Source organism: Phyllopteryx taeniolatus, chromosome 1 (assembly GCF_024500385.1).
Source record: "Phyllopteryx taeniolatus isolate TA_2022b chromosome 1, UOR_Ptae_1.2, whole genome shotgun sequence".
In the NCBI taxonomy this organism is placed as follows: domain Eukaryota; kingdom Metazoa; phylum Chordata; class Actinopteri; order Syngnathiformes; family Syngnathidae; genus Phyllopteryx; species Phyllopteryx taeniolatus.
This window is the reverse complement of record NC_084502.1, coordinates 11,107,723-11,131,621: the sequence shown is the minus strand read 5'-3', so window position 1 is coordinate 11,131,621 and position 23,899 is coordinate 11,107,723. Positions and strand designations below refer to the sequence as shown.

General features: G+C 44.5%; 1 protein-coding gene across 1 annotated transcript; it reads left to right on the top strand.

Moving 5' to 3' along the window:
• The first annotated feature begins 5,386 nt into the window (after positions 1–5,386).
• LOC133476884 (PDZ domain-containing protein 4) lies at positions 5,387–23,373 on the top strand. Its single transcript, XM_061770862.1, has 7 exons — positions 5,387–7,393; positions 16,105–16,400; positions 16,475–16,562; positions 16,808–16,906; positions 17,440–17,502; positions 17,658–17,759; positions 20,616–23,373. The coding sequence occupies exons 1-7, from the start codon at positions 7,334–7,336 to the stop codon at positions 22,461–22,463; spliced, it is 2,556 nt and encodes an 851-aa protein (XP_061626846.1). The 5' UTR covers positions 5,387–7,333; the 3' UTR covers positions 22,464–23,373.
• The last annotated feature ends 526 nt before the right edge of the window (positions 23,374–23,899 follow it).

Sequence of the window (23,899 nt, the reverse complement as noted above, 5' to 3'; positions counted from 1 at the left end):
GCCCAGGACCAGCCGACTCAAATTCTCTGCCTCTTCTGTCCTCTGTCCATCTGAACTCTGAACTCTGACACCCCACAAACATGTAGATGCACACACACTCACAAACCCACAAACATACACACAATACACGTACACACAGACACGCCCATACTCACACCAGACTCAGGCTCGCACCAGCCACTTTAGCAGCATTGGGGTTTTGTCATCTACTTTATAAATGTCTTATTTGCCTTGGTTCTCTGACCTTGACTATGTTGCACACGTCGCCCGCCCTTTTATATTTACACATTCAATTAATATTTTTTATACTGTATGTACTATAGTTTATAAAAAATTATATTGATGTTATTACTTGTACTGTCTTTTGTAGCACCACGGGCCCTTGAGTACCATGATTTCAATCCTCTGTATGTGTTACGCATGTTGCAAAATTGACAATAAAAGTACCTTGTACCTTGTAAAAGTACCTTGATAGGTTCAGCAGGGGGAAAAAATGCAAATAGTGAACTGTGAATACTGTAGGCAAGGGGTAGCTGTATTTTATATATCACAACGAGATGACTAGGTCCTCAGAAACAAATATTGTAAATAGCCTCATACAATCTACTACAAGGAAGAGAGGATGATATTAAATACTAGAAAGCCCATTATTATTTATTGTCAAAAGGGTTACTTAGCGTGTAATCAGAATCTTTATTTGCCAAGTATGTCCAAAAAACACACAGGGAATTTGTCTCCGGTAGTTGGAGCCGCTCTAGTACGACAACAGACTGTCAACACTTTTGAGACATGAAGACATTGGGAAAAACAGTCACTGAGCAATAAAGCGTTGCTAGTTATCTGGTAATTCCGGTACAATTTTTTATTTTATTTTTTTTGACAATTGTGCAAAAAGATGCTGGGTCCTCTAGCAATTAGAGTAGTTTGAATGACTAATATAGAAATAGTCCGGTGCAATGACCATTGTGCAAAGGGCGCTGAGACTTCAAGGAGTGTATGCAGTTTAAAATGACAAGTAGTGCGATAATCTGGGACAATGTTGATTGTGCAAATGTTGCGGATACCCCTCAGTCAGTGTGCAAGTGAGGCAGATGCTACGCTGGCATGAGTGGCCAGTATTGGTCAACAACAGATATGCAAATAGTGCAGCGTGGCGAGACTAGTACAGTGAGTGCACGAGTATGTATAATTGGCCCGACAGAAATGTGACAACAAACTCAAGACAAACAAATTGGCAGCATGTTGCAATGGAATTGTAGGTTAGGTGTTTAAGAAGTTGATCGCAAGAAGGAAGAAGCTGTTGGAATGTCTGCTAGTCCTAGTTTGCATTGATCGGTAGCGCCTACCTGACACAAGGCAGCTGGACAGCGTGAGGGGCAGCTGTGGCGAAGGATGCCTCCTGAAGTCCACGATCATACAGTCTTGAGAGTGTTCAGCTCCAGGTAGTGTCGGCCGCACCAAAGCTCCAGCCGCTCCGCTTCCTGACCGATGACTGTGGTGTCGTCTGCAAACTTCAGGAGTTTTGAACGCCTGGTGCGTTGAGGTGCAGTCGTTCGTGTAGCGAGAGAAGAGCAGCGGAGAGAGGACACAACCTTGGGGAGCCCCAGTGCTGATGCTGCGTGTGGATGAGGTGGTCTGCCCTAGCCTCACCTGCTGTGATCGTTTCGTGTGAGACGTTCAAAGGACTTCATGACCACAGATGTCAAGGCGACAGGCCTGTAGTCATTTAGACCCCCCATATTGTAGGTTTCTTCGGGACTGGAATGATGGTGGTGATCAGGGCTTACTAAATTATACTGAACACAAATATAAACACAACACTTGTTCGCATTGTTCATGAGATGATCTAAAATGTTTTGTATGTACTCAAAATGCCTTTTTCTCTCAAATGTTGTTCACAAGTCTAAATCTGTGTTAGTGAGCACTTCTCCTTTGCCAGAATAATCTACCCAGTCAGAAGTGTGGCATTTTAAGATGCTGATTACGCAGCATGATTATTGCACAGGTGATTATTGCTCTTTTATCGCACACGATACAATCCCACAGATGTCGCATGTTTTGAGGGAGCGTGCCGTTGGCATGCTGACTGCAGGAACGTCCTGCAGAGCTGTTGCCCGTCAAGTGAATGTGTCTATTTCTCTACCATAAAGCGTCTCCAAAGGCGAAACTTTGGGCAGCCAAAGGCACACCTGTACAATAATCATGCTGTCTAATCAGCATTTTAATATTCCACACCTCTCAGGTGGATGGAATATCTCCTCAAAGTGCTCACTAACACAGATTTGTGAACAATAATTGAGAGAAATAAGCCTTTTGTGTACATAGAAAAAAGTCTTAGAGCTTTAAGTCCAGCTCATGAAAAATGAGAGCAAAAACAAAAATGTTGGGTTTATATTTTTGTTCAGTGTTGCTACTGACTGTGTATTGTATTTATTTAAATAGTACACAATTCATTAGCAAATACAAATATTTTTGAATATTTATATCGCTAACGCTGATTCCTGTGAATTGTGAATTGACGATAAAGGTAGGCTCAGAAGCAACTGTTAATAAAAAAAACCTAATGGGTAGTAATAATAATAACAACAATAATCCTATGATGAATGCAAATATATGACCCCCCAAAGCTCCCCCAAAAAGTAATTTTTCTTAACTTTGTTCAGCTCCCGGCTCAACTTCCCTTTACATGTTCAATCTCGCACCCTATTGTCACGCCGTATCTTCTCTCAGTCCACCCGTAGCCTTCGGTTTTCTTTAGTTTATCCACAGGCTCATTCTTAAAGCACCTTAGTCCTGCTTTGAGGCAGATCATCGCTTCCACTGTGAAATGGCTTTCAGCTGCACAGTGACTCCGGCGGAATGTGAATGAAGACACTGTGATGGCCCTTTCTCTGTAACTCATTCAGAAGAACTCCTTGTTGATATGACGATCATGTTACACGCACATACACTGAAATTGTAAAGAAAATGATAAAACAACAACAGCAACAATGGTTCTCGTTGCAGTCTATTATGCACAGTACTTGCAGCTTATCCCTCTAAGCTGTTAATAAATAATGAGACGGATGTTAAGATTCAGCCAGTATTCCCACCATCTGCCTCTCGAAAGCAAAGGAAGTCTCACTAGGAAGCAAGTGACTGGTTTTATGTTTTTCTTTAACATTCGCTTGCATCCTCCCCAGCTCAGCCCTCTGTCCTGCTCCTTCACTTCTCCCCTATCTGCCCTTGAAGTACTGCTCTGCTGGGACTACTTTTCCTTCCTTTACTCATGTATGCATATCACAAACATACAACAAATGGATGTTACATCTCGTAGCTCTTCAGTGCGTTTCACATCAGAAGCTGAGTTGAATGAGAAGTGCAGTCCACTGGGTTGGGTTACATGTTTCTATTTCATCTGGAAAAAAGATTATGAGCACAGATCTGCTTGATGATGGATCTAGAGCTCCTAGTTTGCAAAAGACAAAAGAATCCCTGACATTTCTGTGCTGACATGATCATGATGAGCTAACGCAGTGATTCCGAACCACTGCAAGGCTTGAAATAAGCAGATTTGCGAAACTAAATTCGTATTTTGCACCTCATAAAAACACATTGAAAAGTAAAACCACGAAAAGTTTTTCCAAAAACTCCTCCGTGATTGTCCCTGAAGGCTTCTCTGTTCTAAAATAAATTCTGCACACCTAACACGTGAGCCTACCTACAGTATTGCACATTTTTATGGCTTGTTCGCTGCTGCCGAGGTTGGCTGTCAAAATGGCTTGCACCAGCATCAAACTCATTGCGATGCAAGGTAGGATTCAAGAATTCGATCCAAAAGGCAGAGGTTGTGCTATGATGTTTCTAAAAGACTGGTGCAGGAAGTACATTGCTCTGTCTGGAGGAAACCTGAATTGCAGTTACGCTGCGTACGAAACTTTACCGCTAATTTCATCAAATTAGTCAGCAGTTCATCACTGAAGAAAGATGGACCGCGTAAACATGTGATACGATCAAAAATTTGAGATACGAGTGTGTGTCCGATTTTTTTTTGTGGCGTTATATCGCCTCTGAATTGAAAATCTGGATTTATTTTTTTTTTTTAGACAATAATTAGTTCAATTAGTTGCTGGTAGGTTAGATATAGTTGAGTACGCCTGTTTTAGTTGAAAATGAATCGCTGTACTGCTTTGGTGCAGAAAGAACTGGTTAGCCATGAAGGAAAACTGCGTGGTCAGTTTAACGTTTTATTTATTGCATGAGTCGCGGCTCTAAGAACTTCGAAAGAGTTTAGGAAGATGATGCAAGTAACCACAGTCGTTCGCTTTCGTGAAGTATTAAACTCTTTTTGTCTCGTCGAGGGTTCGATGCGAGAGCAGACTTGTGTTCGCACCATTTTAATCAATCACACTGTAATGAATTAGCATTTTTTTGTGCATATTAGCCATTGAACATGACGTGGGGGTGGTCTTGTGAAGGATAGGAATATAAGGTTGAATAGGAACTTGAATGATGCGGTGTTTGGTAAGTCAAGCAAGATGGTGTTTTCTTATTTCCGGAAAAGTGGTCATTTTGGAGATGCAAGGACTCCGCTCGACCGCGACATTACATTTTATCGGTATAATGTTGTTTTCCACTCAAGGTATATACAGTAGGCTACTTGGTCATGCAAGGTGCAGTAGACGTGCAGGTGAAGTTCGAAAATAAAAAGAGAGCAAACAAGTGGTGCTCTGAGCTACACAGGAAATGATTTCACTCACACATATCACGCTATAATCTCAGATATGGGCAGAGACTTGGAATTATATTTCTCCATATTCCCGCCACCAGCCTAAACAAGTCATTGTTATTACTGCGGGGGGAAATTGTTTTTTTCTTTTTCATCTTTGTCTGCTCTCCCACACAATCATTTGCATTTTATCACTTGCCTTTCTTCCCTGTTTTCTATTAATTCTGTCACACCTGTTATTCACTTTTCCCCCTCTTCCTCCACAGCTTTGAGGCAGTGCACGCCCTCATCTAAATGCACAGCCAGGGCTGTGTTCCAAACCTGCTTTGGGCTTGAACAAGAGCCCACGTGCCTTTTCTGCCGTTTTAAAACAAATCAAGGTGAATTGCTCATGTTCCATAATCAAGCCCGATGAACTTCCAGGCTATTTGTCTGAACCCCGATATTCCATTCGCTTTTATGGGGCTTCACATGCAAGCTCCTCAGTACTTGCTCGCATGCCTGCAGACAAGCAAAGCATAGAGAGGCAGAAGGGAGCAAGGAGGAGGGAGCGGACAGCAAATGAGGTGTGGGCAAAATTATGGTGGGGGGGGGGGCACTAGCAAAGAGAGCCCAGCCCTGGGAGCAGTGAGAGAAAAAGGATGGGGGGGATGAAGAGGGAAAACGTGTAGTGTAAAAAAGCAGCTTCAGGAGCAGCTCAGTGCCGCGTACTGATGGGCAGACTCTCATCAGCCGGGGAACAGACGCCTATTGTGTTCCCCCGCTGCAGTGGGGGGCGGCATTTACCGTCGTGCCCGAGGGGAGAAGCCGAGAAGTATCCTCCAATCAGCCGAGGATGATTTCTCTCCTCCTGTGAGGCTGCTGATGCAGATTCATGCCTGATATATTGGGATGCTGGTCATGCTTTTTATTTATTTGCACCAACAGGCTCCTGTGGATTTGTCACATGGACTGAGCAGCAGAGGAAACGATGACTAAAATGGACTTGCTTCTGCAAACTGAAGGCGGGCTAACAGATGCACAAATGCTTGCCGAGGACATGCTCTTCTCCTTAAAGTCAGAATTTTAAAGTTTTTTTTTTCTTTTGTTGGACTCCAGTTGTCATTAATTGTAATTGTTTGTTAAGTTGCAGAGAGATGGCTCGTCTGTCACTTGTTCATGCCGTCACTTCGACTCAAGTTGTTACGTTCCTCTTGGAGGTGCATTGAGTATTTTCTGCACACTTTGCATGCGTGCGTCTGAGGTGTCAGGGTTCAGGATTACGCCACCTCTGGAACGGATAAAGGTGTAGCCGAGTCTTGATCGAGGATTAGCTGCTCTAATAGCTTGTCGCCGGCAGCCTGCGGAGCCGTGGACGCCTCACACACGGTTCAAGCCGCGACTGCATTGACACTTGGTGGAGGGGGGATTGTAGATAAAAGGTGAAAGCAACATGAATGGACTTTGAGGGCAGGAACAAGGGCTGCAAGACAGCAGGGAAAGTTAAATTGAGCTCACGCTGCCTTTTATCCGAGTTCTCCTTGTAGGATGCAGGGAAAGAGTGTTGAATGAACACAGAGCATAGAATGAAACATTGACGACACTTCACTGGACGTCTCTCATAATTCAGCAGCACAAAATCCAATCAGTCGGTGTGAAGATATTGATTCCTCTGCCCAGGCAGGATAGTCTGTTGTCTCATCACTCAGCTCAAGAGGTCACTCGTGTCATTTTAGGTTCACCCTCAAGCAGTTGCTGATCTGAATTAGTTTTCATCAGATCTGACAACAGATCAGATTAATATGCAGTATATATTGCAATTTTCTGTGTTCAGTAAGAGGTTGTGCATGTTTGTTTGTTCTCATATTTGGAGAATATGTTTTCGGGGCATGAGGACTTAGAGTGTAACCGGGAAAATAGTATGTAGTGGTCAGCCTCAGATTCATTCTCCATTTGTTGCGTTTCCTCCTTCTGAAAGTTAAGAATATTCCAAGGGAAGTGTGGGGGGAAAACCAAGCACGCTAACTCCCCAGCCAGCCACACCTAAACAACAACTCCAGGAGCCTTGAGACGTGCGTGGCAAAAATGTGCTGCGAAACAGAACTGATGCAGCTTGCTTGAGAGCAAATCAAGTTTCGCTCTTCTAGTGCACACACCTGGCAGACAGCAAGGGGAGCACAACTGGGCTGACTACTGGGACAACTTACTTTGTCCTTTTGTTTTTCTACTACAAAAAGACCAAACAAAGAGCACAACAAGCGTACTGTCAGATCCGTTTTGTCAAGACAATCGATGGGAATACGTGTGTCTGAAATAAGCACAAACTTAAAAAAAAAAAAAAAAACAGACAAACAGAACATTACCCCAACAATGGACTTAAATGAGTGACATTCTTTGCCTGAAGAACAAATCTTCTACGCTTAAGTGTCTGGAACGAATAGGAGCTTAGAAAACTGTTCCTGACAGGGATGTTGGATTGCGTGTGGTGCTGAGGAAGAGGAAGGAGGGGAGTGTTACATACCACAACCCTGCAAGGGAGGGTCTGGTCCTCCCTCTGCCACAGACAAAGACCGCGACAGGTTCTTCCGTAAGAACCGGTCATCAGGTCGCTGCTGTACGTGGTCCATCAGTGTGTCAAACGCCACAATGGGGTGCAACATGTGTGTGGTCCAAAAGCCTGAAGAACAATACAGGGTCATGTTCCAGGTGAGGCCTCATCTATCTTTTACCAATGTGTCATTTCTTTCTCGAAGGACATAGTGTACTCACAAAAGGCCATTCAAACAGTCCCCCGCTGGCCCGCACTCCCACTGCCCGATAAGCATTCAGGTTTCGGCCCATCAAGGTGTGCTATCTCTTAATTATACAGTGTTGCATTATTAAAAATCTCTTGACTTTTTGGATTACATCTAGTCCTTCTGTTAATGTGTAATTGTAGAATTTGAAGACATTTTCTATATACAGTAAATGGTCAGTTTTCAAAAAATGTTGTGTAAATTGTCCTCCAATTCTGGAATGACCCTTGTAATCAATTAATAAGTGGGGAGAAGAGCGTTCACACTAGCCAATCGTCCTGGACTTTAGGTGTCAAGCACGATTTGAATGGCCTGCTGTGGGTGTGCCCCAAGTCATCAACCATCCGAAGTTCCAGCTGGGCCCTCTTCACTCGGGTTTCCAAACATTTATTGAACCAAGGCACAAGAACTATTTCACACTTGAAAATCTCACAGCGCAACACCAAAACAAAAAATGCCACAAAAAGTAAATACAGTATCGTGAAATAATGATGATTTGTCTTCATTTACTCAAAAATTTACCTACGTACTGTAAAATATTTCTGTTGGATGAAGGGTTCTGTTTTTTTAGTAGTCAACACTGAGGTGATGAAAGTAGTGTCGATGTTGAGTAATCGATGACGTCATTTTTTTTTTCAGTTGTCAACTTGCTGTTGTGTATTCTCTCCTCCAAATACAAGCTCGCTCACTCACTTTCTCTGCCATCCTCGGTTTGACCGCCCCCCCCCCCCCCCCCCCCCCCCCCCCCCCCCCCCCCCCGACTCCTTCATCCAACCACATTCAGAAACTTTCATGGCCTCGTACGCAATTAGAAGTTGGTCTTGTCACTGTCACAGGAGGCCATTTGGTGAATTCACTGACGTGAGGATTCAAGGCTGTATGTCAGCTAGCGTCAGCTTCGTAACACTTTTGCTTGTGTTGTATTTGAGGATAGACTTGTGTATTTTGCAAGTAACCGTGCTAGCGGTCTCATTTTTAGGGAAATATTCCCACAAACCTTTGTGACACCTGCATAGATAGATGAACAAATATATATTATTTTTAGTAAATAAATTATAATTTTTGAACCAATTATGTGAAACTGGATAATTTCCTGCGACACACCTGATGATCTCTCATTACTACACTAATGTATTGTAATGTATGTAACATGTACAGTGGTTGGGAATCACGGCTCTCCACTACCGCACTTTGCCAACTTGGGCCAATGGCATCATCCGCATTATTAGCTAATCAAATTCATTGTAGTAAATGAAGCTGAATAATTAATATAAAATTGGATTAAGATGCCTAGTCATTTTGTTAGATTTTAACATGTGGAGCTGGAAATTTTTTAACCTCAATGAGGCTGTTCATTGGTTTTGCATTGTTTTGTTGAAACCAGTGATGCATGCCCATGGCAGCCTTTATGGTTATGGCTTAAGATCAGAACCAGCAGAGCAAAAGGTGTAAGTAGAGGAAGCATGTTGGCTGAATTGTTAAAGAAATGAAATAAGAGCAGGAGAGAATAAGCAAGCGAGGGGTTGCCAGGGTTACAGCCTCAGCACCACTTGCCAACTGGGACCTCAGAGCTTTTCTAAGCTCATCTGGTAGCGCAGTGGCCCAGGAAGGTCCTGATGGCGACCCGGCAATACACGTGGTGACCCCAACATAAGCCCCGTGATCACTCGTCATGAACAATCCCCACCGCCTGTGCGTGTGTGGCGCAGCGCTGTTGTTATCCGTGGCGCCTGATGCGTCTTTTGGGATCATGCACGTATGTAGGAGTCTGGGCCCGGACTACTTAATGGGGCCGCATCTGGTGCCAGAAGCAAGAATGAGAAAGACTGAGCCCATAAAGGCATGCTAATGAGACAGGAAGGGAAAAGGAGACTATCAGGCAAGTCTGCTCTTTCTGCCCCTTGCCCTCATGTGTCAGAAGCAATTGATTCGATGGAGCAGAGGCGTACAGACAGGCTTCAGGCCCCTTCAAAAATCAGCTCTGCGTGCTCAGTCTAGGATGTGCTCATAAAACCAGAGAAGGGCTGACTGACTGAGTGGATGTCCAAATACCTGTACTGTATTAATATACGATTTTTCTGTGTGAGGGCAGCCATTATGCATTTGTTTGAAGTGGGTCACTGGTTCCCAATTTTGTTGCAGCAAGTAACACCTATTTAAAAAAATACTTAGCTCTCCGAGTACCACCGTTATGTCCAACATTAAATATAGTTGTGCAGAAGGCCCAAGTGGTTATTTAAATAAATGCAGAGGTTTTATTCCTAAAAGTATATTTCACACATTCACTGGCAACAGCTTTTTAAAGCAGAGTTCCCCCTGTTGGCGACCGTTTTAGAGCATTTTGACAGAATATTGTGTTGCATCAGACTTACCAAAAGAAAGATCAGACTCTCTTCTTTCACAAGACAAACACCGGTTTCTGAGTAAAAAGTGGTGAAAAGGAACGTTTTGTGAAAACAAACGCGTCAAGCAGAACAGTGAATTACATTTTTTGCTTTTATGACACCTCAAACTATAATACAACAAAAACAAGACGAGCAAAGGACTTTTGATGGCAAAAAAATGATTGACAGATACGCAACTAAGAAACGCGCCATGAGCTACCTGTTGAAAAACACACTTGACAAATGCATTCATGAGTGGCAGTAAACAGTTGGATTCCAGTTGACAGATGTTAACTTCCACGGCAGAGATTGAGTTCATATTATTGTCGGTGTTGGGAACGTTCATTTTCTATGCGAACTAGTTCAAAGTTCAGTTCACCGTTCAAGATTCAAAATTTTGAACAAAGTTCACCGTTCCAAAAATGAACCAGTTCATAGTTTTTGTTTTTGTTTTTTGTTTTTTCATTATGTTGCTAACAGGCTACTATCTCAAAAACATGACAAAAGACTTGTTGCTTGAATAGTCTTTTTTTTTTTTAATGAGGAATTAAAACAAAAACAGGACTTTTGTCCTTAATGTGCAAACAAAAACACGCAACACGGTATGACAGGAACAGTGGTGAAAGGACATTGATAACTTTGCATTCCTTGCAGCTCTGGCTGGACTATATTAACTAAATATTTGATCTCATCTATTATTATATATAAAACTAAATACATTCCATATTATGACAGTGTGATCGTACAGTGTTTTAACCAAAGCATTCTGATATAAATAGTTCTTAAAGGAGTTCTTAAAGAGGAAATGCAAATTATTTTAAAAGTGAAACACAACTGATCTGAACTTAGGCTTTTGCGTACCACTAGAGGGAGCCTATGTACCGCTAGTGGTACCCATACTACACTTTGGGAATCACTGGAGCAGGTGACAAGCAGCAATATTACGACGTTATGGCTGTGGCGAATAATCCGCAATGGAACCACAGACAGATTGCATGTTTCTTGTTTTGGCATCATTACACAGCAGAAGGATCATTAATCCAAACATCGTGTTACCTAAACAGCCATCATATAAAAGGGAAGATAATTAGACCGCCTGCATTAAATCAATCGCGTTTCCCTTCAGAGTTATGCGACTGTGTGTATGTGTAATTACTTCATTTAGATGCTGTACAACAGGCTGCAGAGGGAGCTGGTTAAATCAGACCACCTCTTGCCCAAAGGAATAAAACTCAAGTATCATATATCCCGCCATGGCAACGCTGCACACAACATTGATGGTCGCTACGCACGCGCCCGTCATTTACAAGCCGCAATCCACTTGTGAAAGCGTCGGCCGTTGAATTGTGTGCAAATGAACTGGGCAAAAAGTGAGGATTAACGCAAACAGTAAATCTGGCAGCTTCCCCTGGAACCAAATTGGTTTCAAGGGAAGCTGCTTCCATGGCAACCGGTGTCATTAAAAAAAAAACACAAAAAAACAGTGCATGTGTGTGTGTGTCCACCCTTGCGCTTCCCTGTCACTATTTCAATTCTGCCCTTTTCATCAGCTGATTAAAAGGACCCCCTTTAAATAAAAAAAAAAGCAAACGATGATGTTTGAATCGCTTTATAAGGATTTGTTTCAATTTCAAAGACCTTGTGAATTGCCAAGTGACAAGATTTCCCCGTAATGAGTCTGTCAAAATGCGGAGTCTGCGTCTAATTGTCAGCCTGAATAAAACGCACCAAGAATTCTGACAATCGGGTAATGGGTTCCATCGAAAGTTTTGTGTGGGGGGGGGGGGGGGGAGAAAAACATTTTTGCTGGGAACATTCTTGCGTGATATGGCCTACAGAAAATCTGATTTCGAAAAAATAACACCTTCAAATGAGTGTAGAACAGCATAACAGCATAAATTCTCACGTTATCTCGACTATAAATGAGTAATATAGAAGTTATGTTTGTATGATTTGTATGGGTAATATTTTAGTTTGGATATCAACAAACAGGTCGTCCAAATATAATACTCAATTTCAATTGGCGTAAACATGTTACGTGCAATTACCCAGTGGCCTTTGTATGTAAGAAACAGGAGAACGTGCACATCTAACTGATGAATGTACTCGAATAGTCTTTGTATTCTCCGCGGGCCTCATCAGCACGGCGGCAAGGCTCAGTGATGTCACAGCCCCGGGGGGCTTATAGCTCGCCACTGGGTCAACTGTTCCCACTTGAATTGATTCTCTGGGAAGGTGACTGTTCTCGTCCTGCGAGCGCGGAGAGGAGAACAATCCATTGCGGTGGAATCAAAGTGGGTGAGAGGGTTGATTTTGCTTTGGTCTGCAGGGACTCTGTGGAGCTGCCCTTGACCTGGATTAGAGCAAAAAAAAAAAAGACCAATGAGAAAACTATGTGTATTTATGGACACATTGATATGCAGCGTAGTGCTTTCCGTCCCCCGCTTTTTATGGCAGCGTGTTGTACTGCGCTTTATTTTGCGCTTTAAAGGCCTTTCATATAACAAGCAATTATGCATCAACCACTGAGTTATTTATTTTCCACGAGGTCATTTGGTGGTTGTATACAAGAATCAAGAGTTGGTCTCACTGGCCGTGTACATCCACCAAGACAATTCCTCGAAAGCCAGTTTTGTCCCCCCCCTCATTTGCCTCTCCTTGGCTCCCTCCAATCTTCTCTCGACTACATTTGGATCTCTTTCATCTCCATCCGCATGTGCAGCCTCCGCCCTTGGCTCCGCAGCACATACAGCCACCGCCCACCTCCTGTGGTGTGTCGGCTGTGTGTTTTTTTGGGGGGGCGGGGGGGGTTTTGTTGTTTTGTCTAAAAAAAAAAAAAAAATTACAAAAAATCCTCTGGGATTCAGATGTATGTTAATAAATTTAATATCCAAAATACAGAAGGATTGCACTTGGGGATGATTGCTGCAAGCCCAGAATTTCCTGAATGCTTGTACATAGACTGGCCACAACATTAGGTACACCTGCACAATTTTTTGAGGTCCAATACAAGAGCCTTTTACAAACATAATAATGCTCACTTTGGATTAACCGTGATGCACATAACAACATATTTACCAGGGATGGGTATTTAAATACATTTTCTGATCAATTAGTGAGAGTTAAGTAGTCCATTTTGCCTTAATTTCTTCTATAATCAACAATTAATTACAATCAACAGAAGTCTTAATAGTGCTGGGCATTCCCTGCTGGCCGAAACACTATCAGAATCAGTGACCAACATTTACAGCTTAATTCGATACATTTGTTCCATGAAATTTTACTCATTTATCCCCAAAAGTCTATTCTCCTTATTTTGTCGCGTTTCTCTTGGCTGTACTGGTTCCAGTACGTATATGGGGATGTTATTTATTTTTTTTTTTTTCCCCCCAATCAGATTTCAGCATCTCTGTGTTGCCACGGCAATCCAATCTGCCCAGTGCCTTCGCAATCAGTGTGGTCCATGTAACTTAAAATACATTAACGATGGGGCTGTTTCTTTAACCAGCTAAATGGCCCACAATAACGTCAGCGTTTTTTCATCCTCTGATTGGTTGGTCAGAGCAAAAGTTGTTACAGCCAAGAGCAAAACAGATCTGTAGCGATCTGCACCTATGAATACATTGAATAATCAGCATCTCTGGTGACTACGGTGTATTTTATCAAAACATTCTGTTTTCGTCACGTTGTTAGATACGTTGTTGATTGTGAGCTGCTCCAAATGAAGTACGTCAGCTGTCAATCAAACATCACTTCTACTAGCTGGAAAAATGGATGCGACTTAATCTAATCTTAATCTTTCTCATGCTTATACACAACTACATGTTTGAACGGTGAAAATATATCCACTTAAAGCCTCTGGTAGCTGGAATATATCCCGACAGGTCATCGCAGGGCCACACCACGACAACGAGGCGCTCTAAAGTGGCTACGCCAGCGCGAAGCCACTATCCCTACACTTGCCGTCAAGTTAAACTTTTCTTGAATCCCCTGCTCTTCTGCCTCTCTTTCCGTGACATGTGCACTCACAACCGACAACGAGGCGCTCTAAAGCGGCCACGCCAGCGGACTACGGCTAGCTTGCTAATTGTTCGTCGCAATTGATAACCACGAAGGTGATCGAGCTCTTCGAAAATCAGGGAAACTGAAAATGTGGAAAAACAGTTTAACGCTATGTTGCCACAGTACTACCTAGTTCTCAGTCTTTGCACGTTTTCAGCCATTATCTTTAGACATATTATAGAATGTAAATGCAAACGAATCTCTGAATTCTCTTTAAATGAAAAACTGAAAGTGTCAGTCAAAAGTGGGACTATTGTCTCATAGACAAGCATTTTTGAATTTGCCAGTGCAGATGTGCCAAATAGCGTGGCCTAGTGTGCTAGCCTACTAACCCACAAGAGGCATGTAATGGATTCCCCATCAGCTCTGGGCAGACCAGTTCTATTACAGGTACACTGCATGAAGTCCTCTTCAAAGCAGGCCGAGCACCCTCATTGATAATGAATGAGAAGGGCGCTTCCCCCTACACTCCTTCACCTTCTTTCTCTCACTCACTCTCTTCATACCTGTCTGTCATTTATGAACACGGAGTCTCTGATGCTTCCTCTTGTTACGAGTGCAGTCGGAACACGTGAACATATTTCCGTCCCACTTGCAGCAGCACCTGCAAAAGAAAGGGGACATCTCATTTGTTGTCTCATTAAGAGTAGGCAGCGTGATTTATGATGGGACATCAACGTGAGCATGGACAAACAAAATAGAAAGTGAGCAACGTGGGTCCACATCTGCGGGGAGGGAGAGCGCTGGCAGAAATGCTGAGTTAGCACGGCAGCAGAAGCTCCAGAGCGAAGAGGAAGGGAGATGACTGTGTGCACAATGGAAAGGAAGGAGGACAGGTTAGGGTCGTGCGGCGCCGTCGGAAGATTGCAAAAAGGGAAACGGGAAGCTGAATGGAGCGGGAACGGTTGGCTGCAAGTAACAAAATGCAAATCATTTGTTGCTGTATTTAAGTAGCTTGTTCAGGTACAGGTACCTACTGGACTCTTATTTTTCTTCTGTGCCATTGATGGCTGGATTGAACCCCGGCCCTCAGAACTGTGAGGCAGATGTGCTAATCAGTCGGTCGCCGTGCCGCCTAATTCAAATATCATGTATTCATTTTGCACCTTAGGGGGGCTGTTCACACCAATTTCAAGCGCTGAGATTGCCAGACAGGCAAAAAATAATAATACAATCATAAATAAGTCAATAAAGTCAAGTGTTCTTTTCTAATTCAAATGGACAAGAGCGCCATTGATATTGGCATATGGCATACAAGAGGTGTACTTCTATTGTCTCTCGTTGCACATTGTGCAAAAAGACGACTACTTAATAATAATAATATGAATAAAAAGGTCATAGAATGATGATGTAACTCGTGAAGGATTTTCAAATGTATTCGTCATTGAAAACATCAGCGGTGTTGAGACGGGTTCTTAAACCGACAAGAAGTAAATTTCGTTTCGTATGAAGAAAAATGAAGTCGCACGGGCAGAGCGATTAGAGCGCGCTTATTTCGTTCAACAAGTGAAGTCGATGCCAGGGCTCAATCCCTCTTTATCTCTTTCAGCCCGCCCGCGTTGGTACGTGTGGGGAAAGTCCAACTGCTTTATGAGATTAGCCAAAGGACCAACAAGTCGCGTTATGAAGTTCACGCAGGTGCTCACCTTTCACTCAGGATGTGTGTGGGCGTCTGCTTAACTCATTTCAGTATGCAGTGCATTGTATAATGTGCGGGAATTACTGATTAATGAAGCTCAGGTGTGCTGTTAAAACAGCGGTAAAAATATATCTAACAGAGGGTTTAATAAAGGGGCAGTTAGTTACACCATTGTGACAGGGTGGATAGCAATTTCAGGGGCACGTGCAAAATGTTTCATTAATACGACCGTGAAAATAATTCAAATGACTCGATTTATCACGTAACATTCTGGGAACCATGTCAACTTTTTGAAATTTAGTATGATTTAACCACTAATTACACACACCAGTTAGCAGAGCAGTGTGTGAGACAGGCTAAAATCATCAACATCCCCAAAAATAATAAAATGAAGAGACTTATTATTGCACTGGCACGTGTGCAAATGTTTGGCCGCTTGCAGTAGAACCTCAGCGTTTCATTGTTTTGCTCCATTTTCATGATGACTGGATTCAGAGGAAGGCACTTGATAGCGATGATGACCCACCTGTTTTCCAGGTGAACAGGAAGGAGTTGTCCCGCCTGTCTGGCGATCCCACACTGGACACGAGGGACCCTGTGCTGTCCAACGTACTACGGGGGCGCAAGTCCCGCAGACGCGCAGGCCTAACGGGGCCCCCAGCTGGCGGCGCTCCGCTGACCATGGGGATGGCCGACTGTGTGGACAGCTGCACCCAGACGGACATCAGCTTCCAACATACGTTGACTGCGGGCAAGAGCGGGCCGTCTCCACCCGACCCCCCGCCTTCGCCCCCTCTACCAGCACTCCTGGAGCCATATTTGCTCAATGAACTGTCAGTCACATCACATTTGCTGTGCCATGAACATCACGCTTGGATTGACCTTTCACTAACCCTGACCCTTTCAGTTACCTAGAGCCTGTGTACTATGACCCGGCCGACTACTTCGACATCACTCAGCATGACGTTGACAGGCAGGACGAGCTGGAATATGAGGTGAGGGATGTACGGAAAGCCAGTTGCGCGTACTAGTATGCCTAAAGTGGCACTAGTCGTGGGGAAAAAAAACATGACTTGTAAGACATTACTTGAGTAGTGCGCTGAATTGTCTGACTAGTGAAGCCAAACTAGTGCATATACTAGTGCATGGACCGGAAGCTAGATTTCAAGGATGTGGAGTAAATGCTCAAACAGCTTTCGAAGCAGCTGAACCATTTTTCCAACTTTTCTCTCACTACCAGGAGGTGGAGCTGTACAAATCCCATCATCAGGATAAACTCGGGCTGACAGTGTGTTACAGAACCGACGACGAGGAGGATCTCGGGATCTATGTCGGCGAGGTGATGATGTTGACTTCCCGTTTTTTTTAGCTGTGACTCGGATGCACAGTTTGGGCTCTGATTCCGTGGCCGGCGTAATTCCGCGGGGAGGCAGTTTAGACTGGGTTTTCGTAATTTCGCAGACGCGCGCGAGCCGGCGTATTTAAACAAGGGCCATCTGTGCCACTGTGGGTGAGAGTTTGATGCCTGCTGTTCACATATTTATGGATGGGATACGTCTGACCACCACACATGTCCGCGGAGCTCAGAATCTGTCTGCGCCCGGATCACATTCACATAAATCGCGTTTGACTAGCGGTCTACCTACTGCACCGGACTTAGCAGTCGTTAGCTGAGACCCACTTTCTGCCACCAAACTGTCGGGCGCATGTCAAAGGACACACCCTCGTCGTGCCGATCCGCCCAGCTTGTCGCTGACGTGTCTGCCAAATTGGCAAACATGCACAGCGAACCTTGCACTTGCGCGAAAATCAGGATACGCCGATCTTTGCGCTCCCCCTTGTCTTCACAAAAAGCCTTCTCCCTTCCTCCAGGTGAACCCAAATAGTATTGCTGCAATGGACGGCCGCATCCGCAAGGGGGACAGAATATTGCAGGTGCTGAAACGCATACAGCACCTTGCGTGCATAAATAGTAATGAACAGCATCAACACTACAGTGATGGCACACCCTATGACTGTTCAGAAATACACTCACCAGACACATCATACAATGTCCACTCTATTTTTTTTTTTTTTTCTTTTTTTTTTAGATCAATGGAGTGGACATCCAGGACAGAGAGGAGGCGGTAGCTATTCTGACCAGAGAAGACAGCACTAATGTCTCCTTCCTCCTCGCACGACCCGAGATCGAGGTGAGGACATTGAATAGGCAGGTTACAGGGAGCGAGCGGCCCAGTTTGTGCTGTGCGCTTGCCGAAAAATACACTTTTGTCCTTTATCGTCTCGTATGCATCATAAGCCAGTTATCTGTAACATCCAGTCGTGAGATTGAATGTAAAAAGAGATGAATTCGAGATTTTATCCTGCATCCTGATCCTGATTTTATTGCATGCTTGCACATATCATTGCTGTCAGGCGGAATTCCCCACCTCCAAAATCACAACTTTTCTGGAAAACAAAATACATAAAATGTAGTTATTATTCCTTTCATTGCCGTCATTTACCGTTGTGCACCGACATTAACACACTTTCGCCAAAATCATGTTCAATCGCTAACCTAATACAATAAAAAGATTTAGTACGCTGTCATTGATTACAATGGTACGAGCACGTCAAAGTCTGCGCTCACGACGACACATGGCAAGCTTTTTATTTTAACAACTAAAAGTAATAACAAGCCTCCAGGTCTGCTCAGCAACACTCGGACAAGTTGGGGCAACATCGGCATAACATCCTGTCAAACGTCAGGCCTTCAAAATAAAAGCACACCAGTATAATAACAGTACCAGCACACTTATTTGTCCCTATAGTGGCTAAATTAGAAATCACATTCAAACTATTTTGTGGTTGTTTACAGAGTGCAACTGTTAAATAAGACACCGTATGGCCTAAGAAAGTGTGCTGAAATTGTGCTATTGTACCACATTCTTTTATTTTAAAGGATTTTGACTGTATTACAGTGTTGCCGAGCAGACCGGGAGTGTTATTGCTTTGAGCAGCATCATCATGATTTCAGTATACATTTTGTATTATATATATATTGACTGTACAATCCACATCATGGCTCATTAAAGGTTTGGAAACACTGCTCTATCCCACCTAGTCAAGAAGCTATCATAGAGCGACAACAAACAATGAGGACCAGGTCGGAGAGCAAAGACAAATTGTTCTTTTCATTGTGTCTCTCCCTCAAGGTCATTCTTGAATTTACCAGGACAGCACAGGCCCCTTTAACATGATCCTTTTGTTTGCTGGCCAAATTTATTGACAGACAAAAATGATTCTTTCTGTCATCCCGCCACCTGGTTGTTAAAAAGGCAGACTCCCACGCTCCATGAAAGATTATGGCATCTGTATGCAGGCCACATTTTGCACAGAGTGCTAGAGGGCACATCTAAAAGGCTGTAGTTATAATGAGCCTGTACAACACACACACAAACATGCAAAGATGCACATCCTTGTCTTTGGAGAGACGACTACCTTGAAGACCTGAGAAAAGCTAAGCAAAGAGGACTCCTCATTGGGATTCCGAAGAGGTAGAGGTCTCATCAGCAAAGATTAAAGTTTTATCTGCGGCCACGTGGGAAAGCAGAGAGAGGGCCCGAGTAGTCGCCCGCAAACGGGAACAAAGATGAACAGATCAATACCTTTTACCATCTGAATGCAATGCACGTGCACGTGCAACCAATTCGGCAAAAGATCAACTGTGTTCTCGAGGGTGAACCTTCGCTCGCAGGATATTCTGCCGGCCACTGAGGAGAAGAAGCGCACGGAGACAGCAACAGAACATTGACATCAGTCTTACCCGTGTTTGTCAACCTCTATTTAGGCACATATTTGACATCAGAAAAATCTCAGGGAACACCACCAATGCCGTTTGCGCCTATTTACACGGTGTGCTTGCCTTGGCCGGTCAAGGCGCACGGTTGCCGGCTGGGAAGTGAAGTTGAACCAGGAAGAGGGGGAAAAAAATCAAAGGAGGGACTTGTCGCACTGGTAGTAGTCGGAAGCAAGCGTGCCAACGACCCGCTGAAGACGACTGAGATGGGAGGAGCATATCATTGTGGCGCAAAGGAAGTGAATGCGTTTTCAAATGTGTAGAAATACTCCCGAGTTGAAACTCGTGCGAGGGATGCGAGGCGAAAGTTGGCTTCGCATCAAGTATGAACGTAGAGTTACGAGTTTTCAAGATATGGGCAGTTGTTCGGGCAGTTTTTTTGTTTTGTTTTGACTTTGCGAGCGAACGTGAGATACGAGCGCTGTATGGTAGCAGTAACTCAACTGATCTCACTATTCAACAACAGATTGAACAATTGCTCAAAAAAGAGACTTCAAGCTGTTTATTGTCACCCCCGTTGAGGTTTACTGTCAAACTGAACATTAAAGCAATTACAGGTGTATTTAAAACAGCCACATAGTTTTGCCTCAGAAAAGTTGTTTTAGCTTTACGCTAACAAATACTACAAAAGTATTTGAACACATAGAGTACAGCAACACATGCAGACAGAAAACATGACAATACTCGCAAGTTGTGACCATCTCTATTTTATACTGCCCCCAGGTGGCCAAGGTGTGCACACCAGAAGGAGCAGCACAATGTCCATTAAGTTGAAGTAAACAAATGTGGCAAAAAATATTTGTATATAGTACAAAATTATTGAATGCTATTTTTTATGATTATAAAATCATATTACAAAACTTTTGGTTGTTTTTTTTTTGGCGGTGGGGTGGTGGTCTGGAACGGATTCATTGCATTTCAATTGATTTGAATGGGAAATGAGAGTGTTTTGATTTGCAACCATAAGGGATTAAACTCGTCGTACCTCAAGACACCGCTTTATCTGCAAAATTCACAAACTTAACTTCCTATGGAAATTTAATGGAAACTTTTCAGAAAATCTCCACCCTTTTGCAACCCTACTTATAACTTCGTAAGGGGGGTGCTCGTAAGTCAAGGTAGCACGGTACATTTAGTACAAATGAAGTCTTGTAATAAAATATTCTTTGTCTTTCTTTTCCATCATCTGAATTCAACATCTCCCCATCAGAATGACAACCAAGTGGACCCAGACAAACTGGACCTGGAGCCACTGGACAACGCTATCCATCTGCTGGCCAGTCACAGAAACGGCAGTTGCGCGGACGCCTCCCCTCTGGGCGGCGGTGCTGCAGGGTGCCACGATTGCTTACTGAACAGGGATTCGCCCGATTTGCTGCAGACCGTGCTGAGCAACAGCCAGGAGCTGGACAGCGGAGTGGGCCGCACGGACGAAAGCACGCGGTACGAGGAGTCCTCGGAACACGACCTCCTGGGAGACGACCACACCAGTGCCTCCAATACAAACGCCACAAACACACCCGGAAGCATGCGTAAGTTTTCATCCGCCCAAAACGACACGCCGCCACTGCTGTACTCCCAAGACCTTCAGTTTAGCACAGACTCCCTTTTGGGCCTGGACTGTGGCAACGGAGGAGGGCTGGAGCAGCTGGAGGGCAGCAACAGGACCTACACGGGTGACCCGGTGAGGATGATGATGCCCGGACTGACTGAAGAAGAGTGCGAGAGGTACAAAGAGCTGCTGGAGATAAAGTGTTACTACGAGAGAAGCGGCGGCCGCGAGGAAGGCGGCGTCTCGCTGGACGAGAACAAGAACGAGAGCCTGACTCGGCACGAGATGGCGCTCCTGGAGGAGGAGTTGCGGCACCTTGAGTTCAAGTGTCGAAACATTCTCAGGGCGCAGAAGATGCAGCAGCTGAGAGAGCGCTGCCTCAAAGCTTGGCCTCTGGAGGAGAAGGTCAGTCGGTGCTCGGTCGGCGACGAGTCCCGTCACCAGGCTCTGTCCGACATCAACGAGCTTCCGGAGAGGGAGCGCTCCGATAAGGACAGCACCAGTGCCTACAACACCGGAGGGGAAAGCTGCATGAGCACCCCGCTGGTTAACGAGCAGCACCCCTCGCCTTCCGCAGCCAGCCCGGAGGGAGGAGAAGCTCGGCCGGAGAAGAGCTTCTCCTCAAGGCAGAGAGAGAGGGCGACCCGGAACGAAGGAGACACCGGGGTCCCAGTGAACCTCAACCACTCTCACAGGAGAGGATCCAACCCAGGAGCCCGGAGGGGTTCTGACGGAGGGCTGAGACGCAACAGCAAAACCAACCCTCAGAGTGTGAGGCTGGGGGGCCGCAGTGCCGAGAACAGTCCTTACATGTCTCGCCGTCACGCCGAAACGAAGCTGCCTCAGCACTACTTGAGCTGCATGCAGCTGGGGTCTCCGTCGGCCTCCGAAAGGCCGGGGGGATACGGAGAAGCACCCGGACAGGGCATCGCGGACCTCAGCCCCATGAGTCTGGGTAGCACATGTAAAGACGTGGCCCGAAGCGGCGCCACCGAGCCCTTCTCGCCGCGTATGGAGTGGAAAGTAAAGATCCGGAGCGACGGCTCACGCTACGTGGCGAAGAGGCCCGTGCGGGACCGCCTCCTGAAGGCACGGGCCATGAAGATCCGAGAAGAACGAAGCGGAATGACCACGGACGACGATGCGGTGAGCGAGATGAAGATGGGCCGCTACTGGAGCAAAGAGGAGCGTAAGCAGCAGCTGCAAAAGGCCCGGGAGCAGCGGCGGCGACGGGAGCTGATGATGCAGAGCCGCCACGACTTCCTGAGGGAGCGGGAGCAGGGTTGCGGGGGCTCCGGGGACGGCGCTGGAGCGGGACAGCAGGGGGCCGCGCAGCAGCAGGAACCCACCTCCATCCTGGAGTTGTGCCACCGCAGGAGCATGAAGAAGCGCAGTCGCAGGATTCTGGACAACTGGATTACCATTCAGGAACTGCTGACCCACGGGAGCAGGTCTGCGGACGGGACCAAAGTTTACAACCCCCTGCTGTCGGTCACCACGGTCTGACTTGGACACTGAAAGGAAGGTTTTGAATGAGGACGTACCCTTTCCACGCTGCGCTGGTGCCAACCAGAGGTGGCAAAAGTTCACACACTCTGTTACTTACACAACTCACAAAAAAAGTTAGGGATATTGGACTTTCAGGTGAAATTTCAGGGCGAGCCTAAAATCCACCAGAACCTTTACAGGTGAACTTTTTACTTTCACCAAACATTTGAATGCACATGTCCAACTGTTCAGTGGTTCAGTACTTTTTGCATAACTTGCTCTTCTCCAACAAGGCGCTGACTGGCAAAATTCCCTGAAGGTGTTTGCTCCACGAACTGTTCCAAGGCTGTCCAACTTGTGTGCTTTTCTGTGACTCTTCCAGTCTCGCTGTAATCTTGGTTGCAACCTCTTCACTTCCTGGTCCATTTTGAAGGCGTCGTCTTGGTCTCATAATGTCGAAATGTGAACAGAATAATGAAGGGGACTGTTTAAATACCAATTTTAATTCAACCAGGAAATGTCATGGTTTAAACACGTGAATTTTGCCGGCCAGCTCAAGTGCAATAACTACTGAAACGAACAGACAAGTGCATTGAAAAGTTTTGAGTGTCAGAGTGCATTTTGCTTAGCTTTAACTTTCACTAGTAAACCCAATATCCAATTTTTCTAAGTAGTGTAAGTAGTACAGATAAGTGCATGAAACAATATAGTAAAAATACTGATTTGACTCCTATACTTGAGTAAAAAAGTACAAACTGAAATACAAAAGTACAAAAAGTTAACAGATTGAGAAACTCTCAATTATACACAATATCTGCTTTGGTAACTTGGCAAAATGGGGAAAAAAGAACTGCACATAAAATAGTTTCCCTCTTTATTACCTTTCATAGTGCTCATACTGAGAGAGAGAGAGAGAGAGAGAGAGAGAGAGAGAGAGAGAGAGAGAGAGACAGAAAAAAATAAAAAATAATCACGCTACTGCGTCGCATGCTGTTTTAAGAGCTCGCTAGCGTTGGCTGGACTTATGCTATCAAAAACATTGTGTTCCTTAAGTTTGCTAATGCTGTGAGCTGAATTTAAAAAAAAAAAAAAAAAAAAAAAAAACTAATGTTAACTGAAAAAAAATACACCATACAGTACTTGTGGGATTTCTTTTTTCAGTTGAGACAGAATTTTAACGCTTTTGAAACTTGTGGTTCTTAGGATGGCACGTCTGTCATGTTATCGCAAAGGTTAATAAAAAAAAATAAAAAAAATATTTTGACCAGGTTAAAGAGTCAAAAGTACATACATTTGCAAATGTAGCGTGAAAGTAAGAGTCACAAGAAAAATAGAGATAACCAGGAAAAAGTACTTATTGTTTCAATGTGTTTGTGCTTCCCACCACTGGCATCAACTCAGTGCGAAAGGGGTTTATAAAATAAAATTATACCAGCGGAAAAGATTAAATGCAA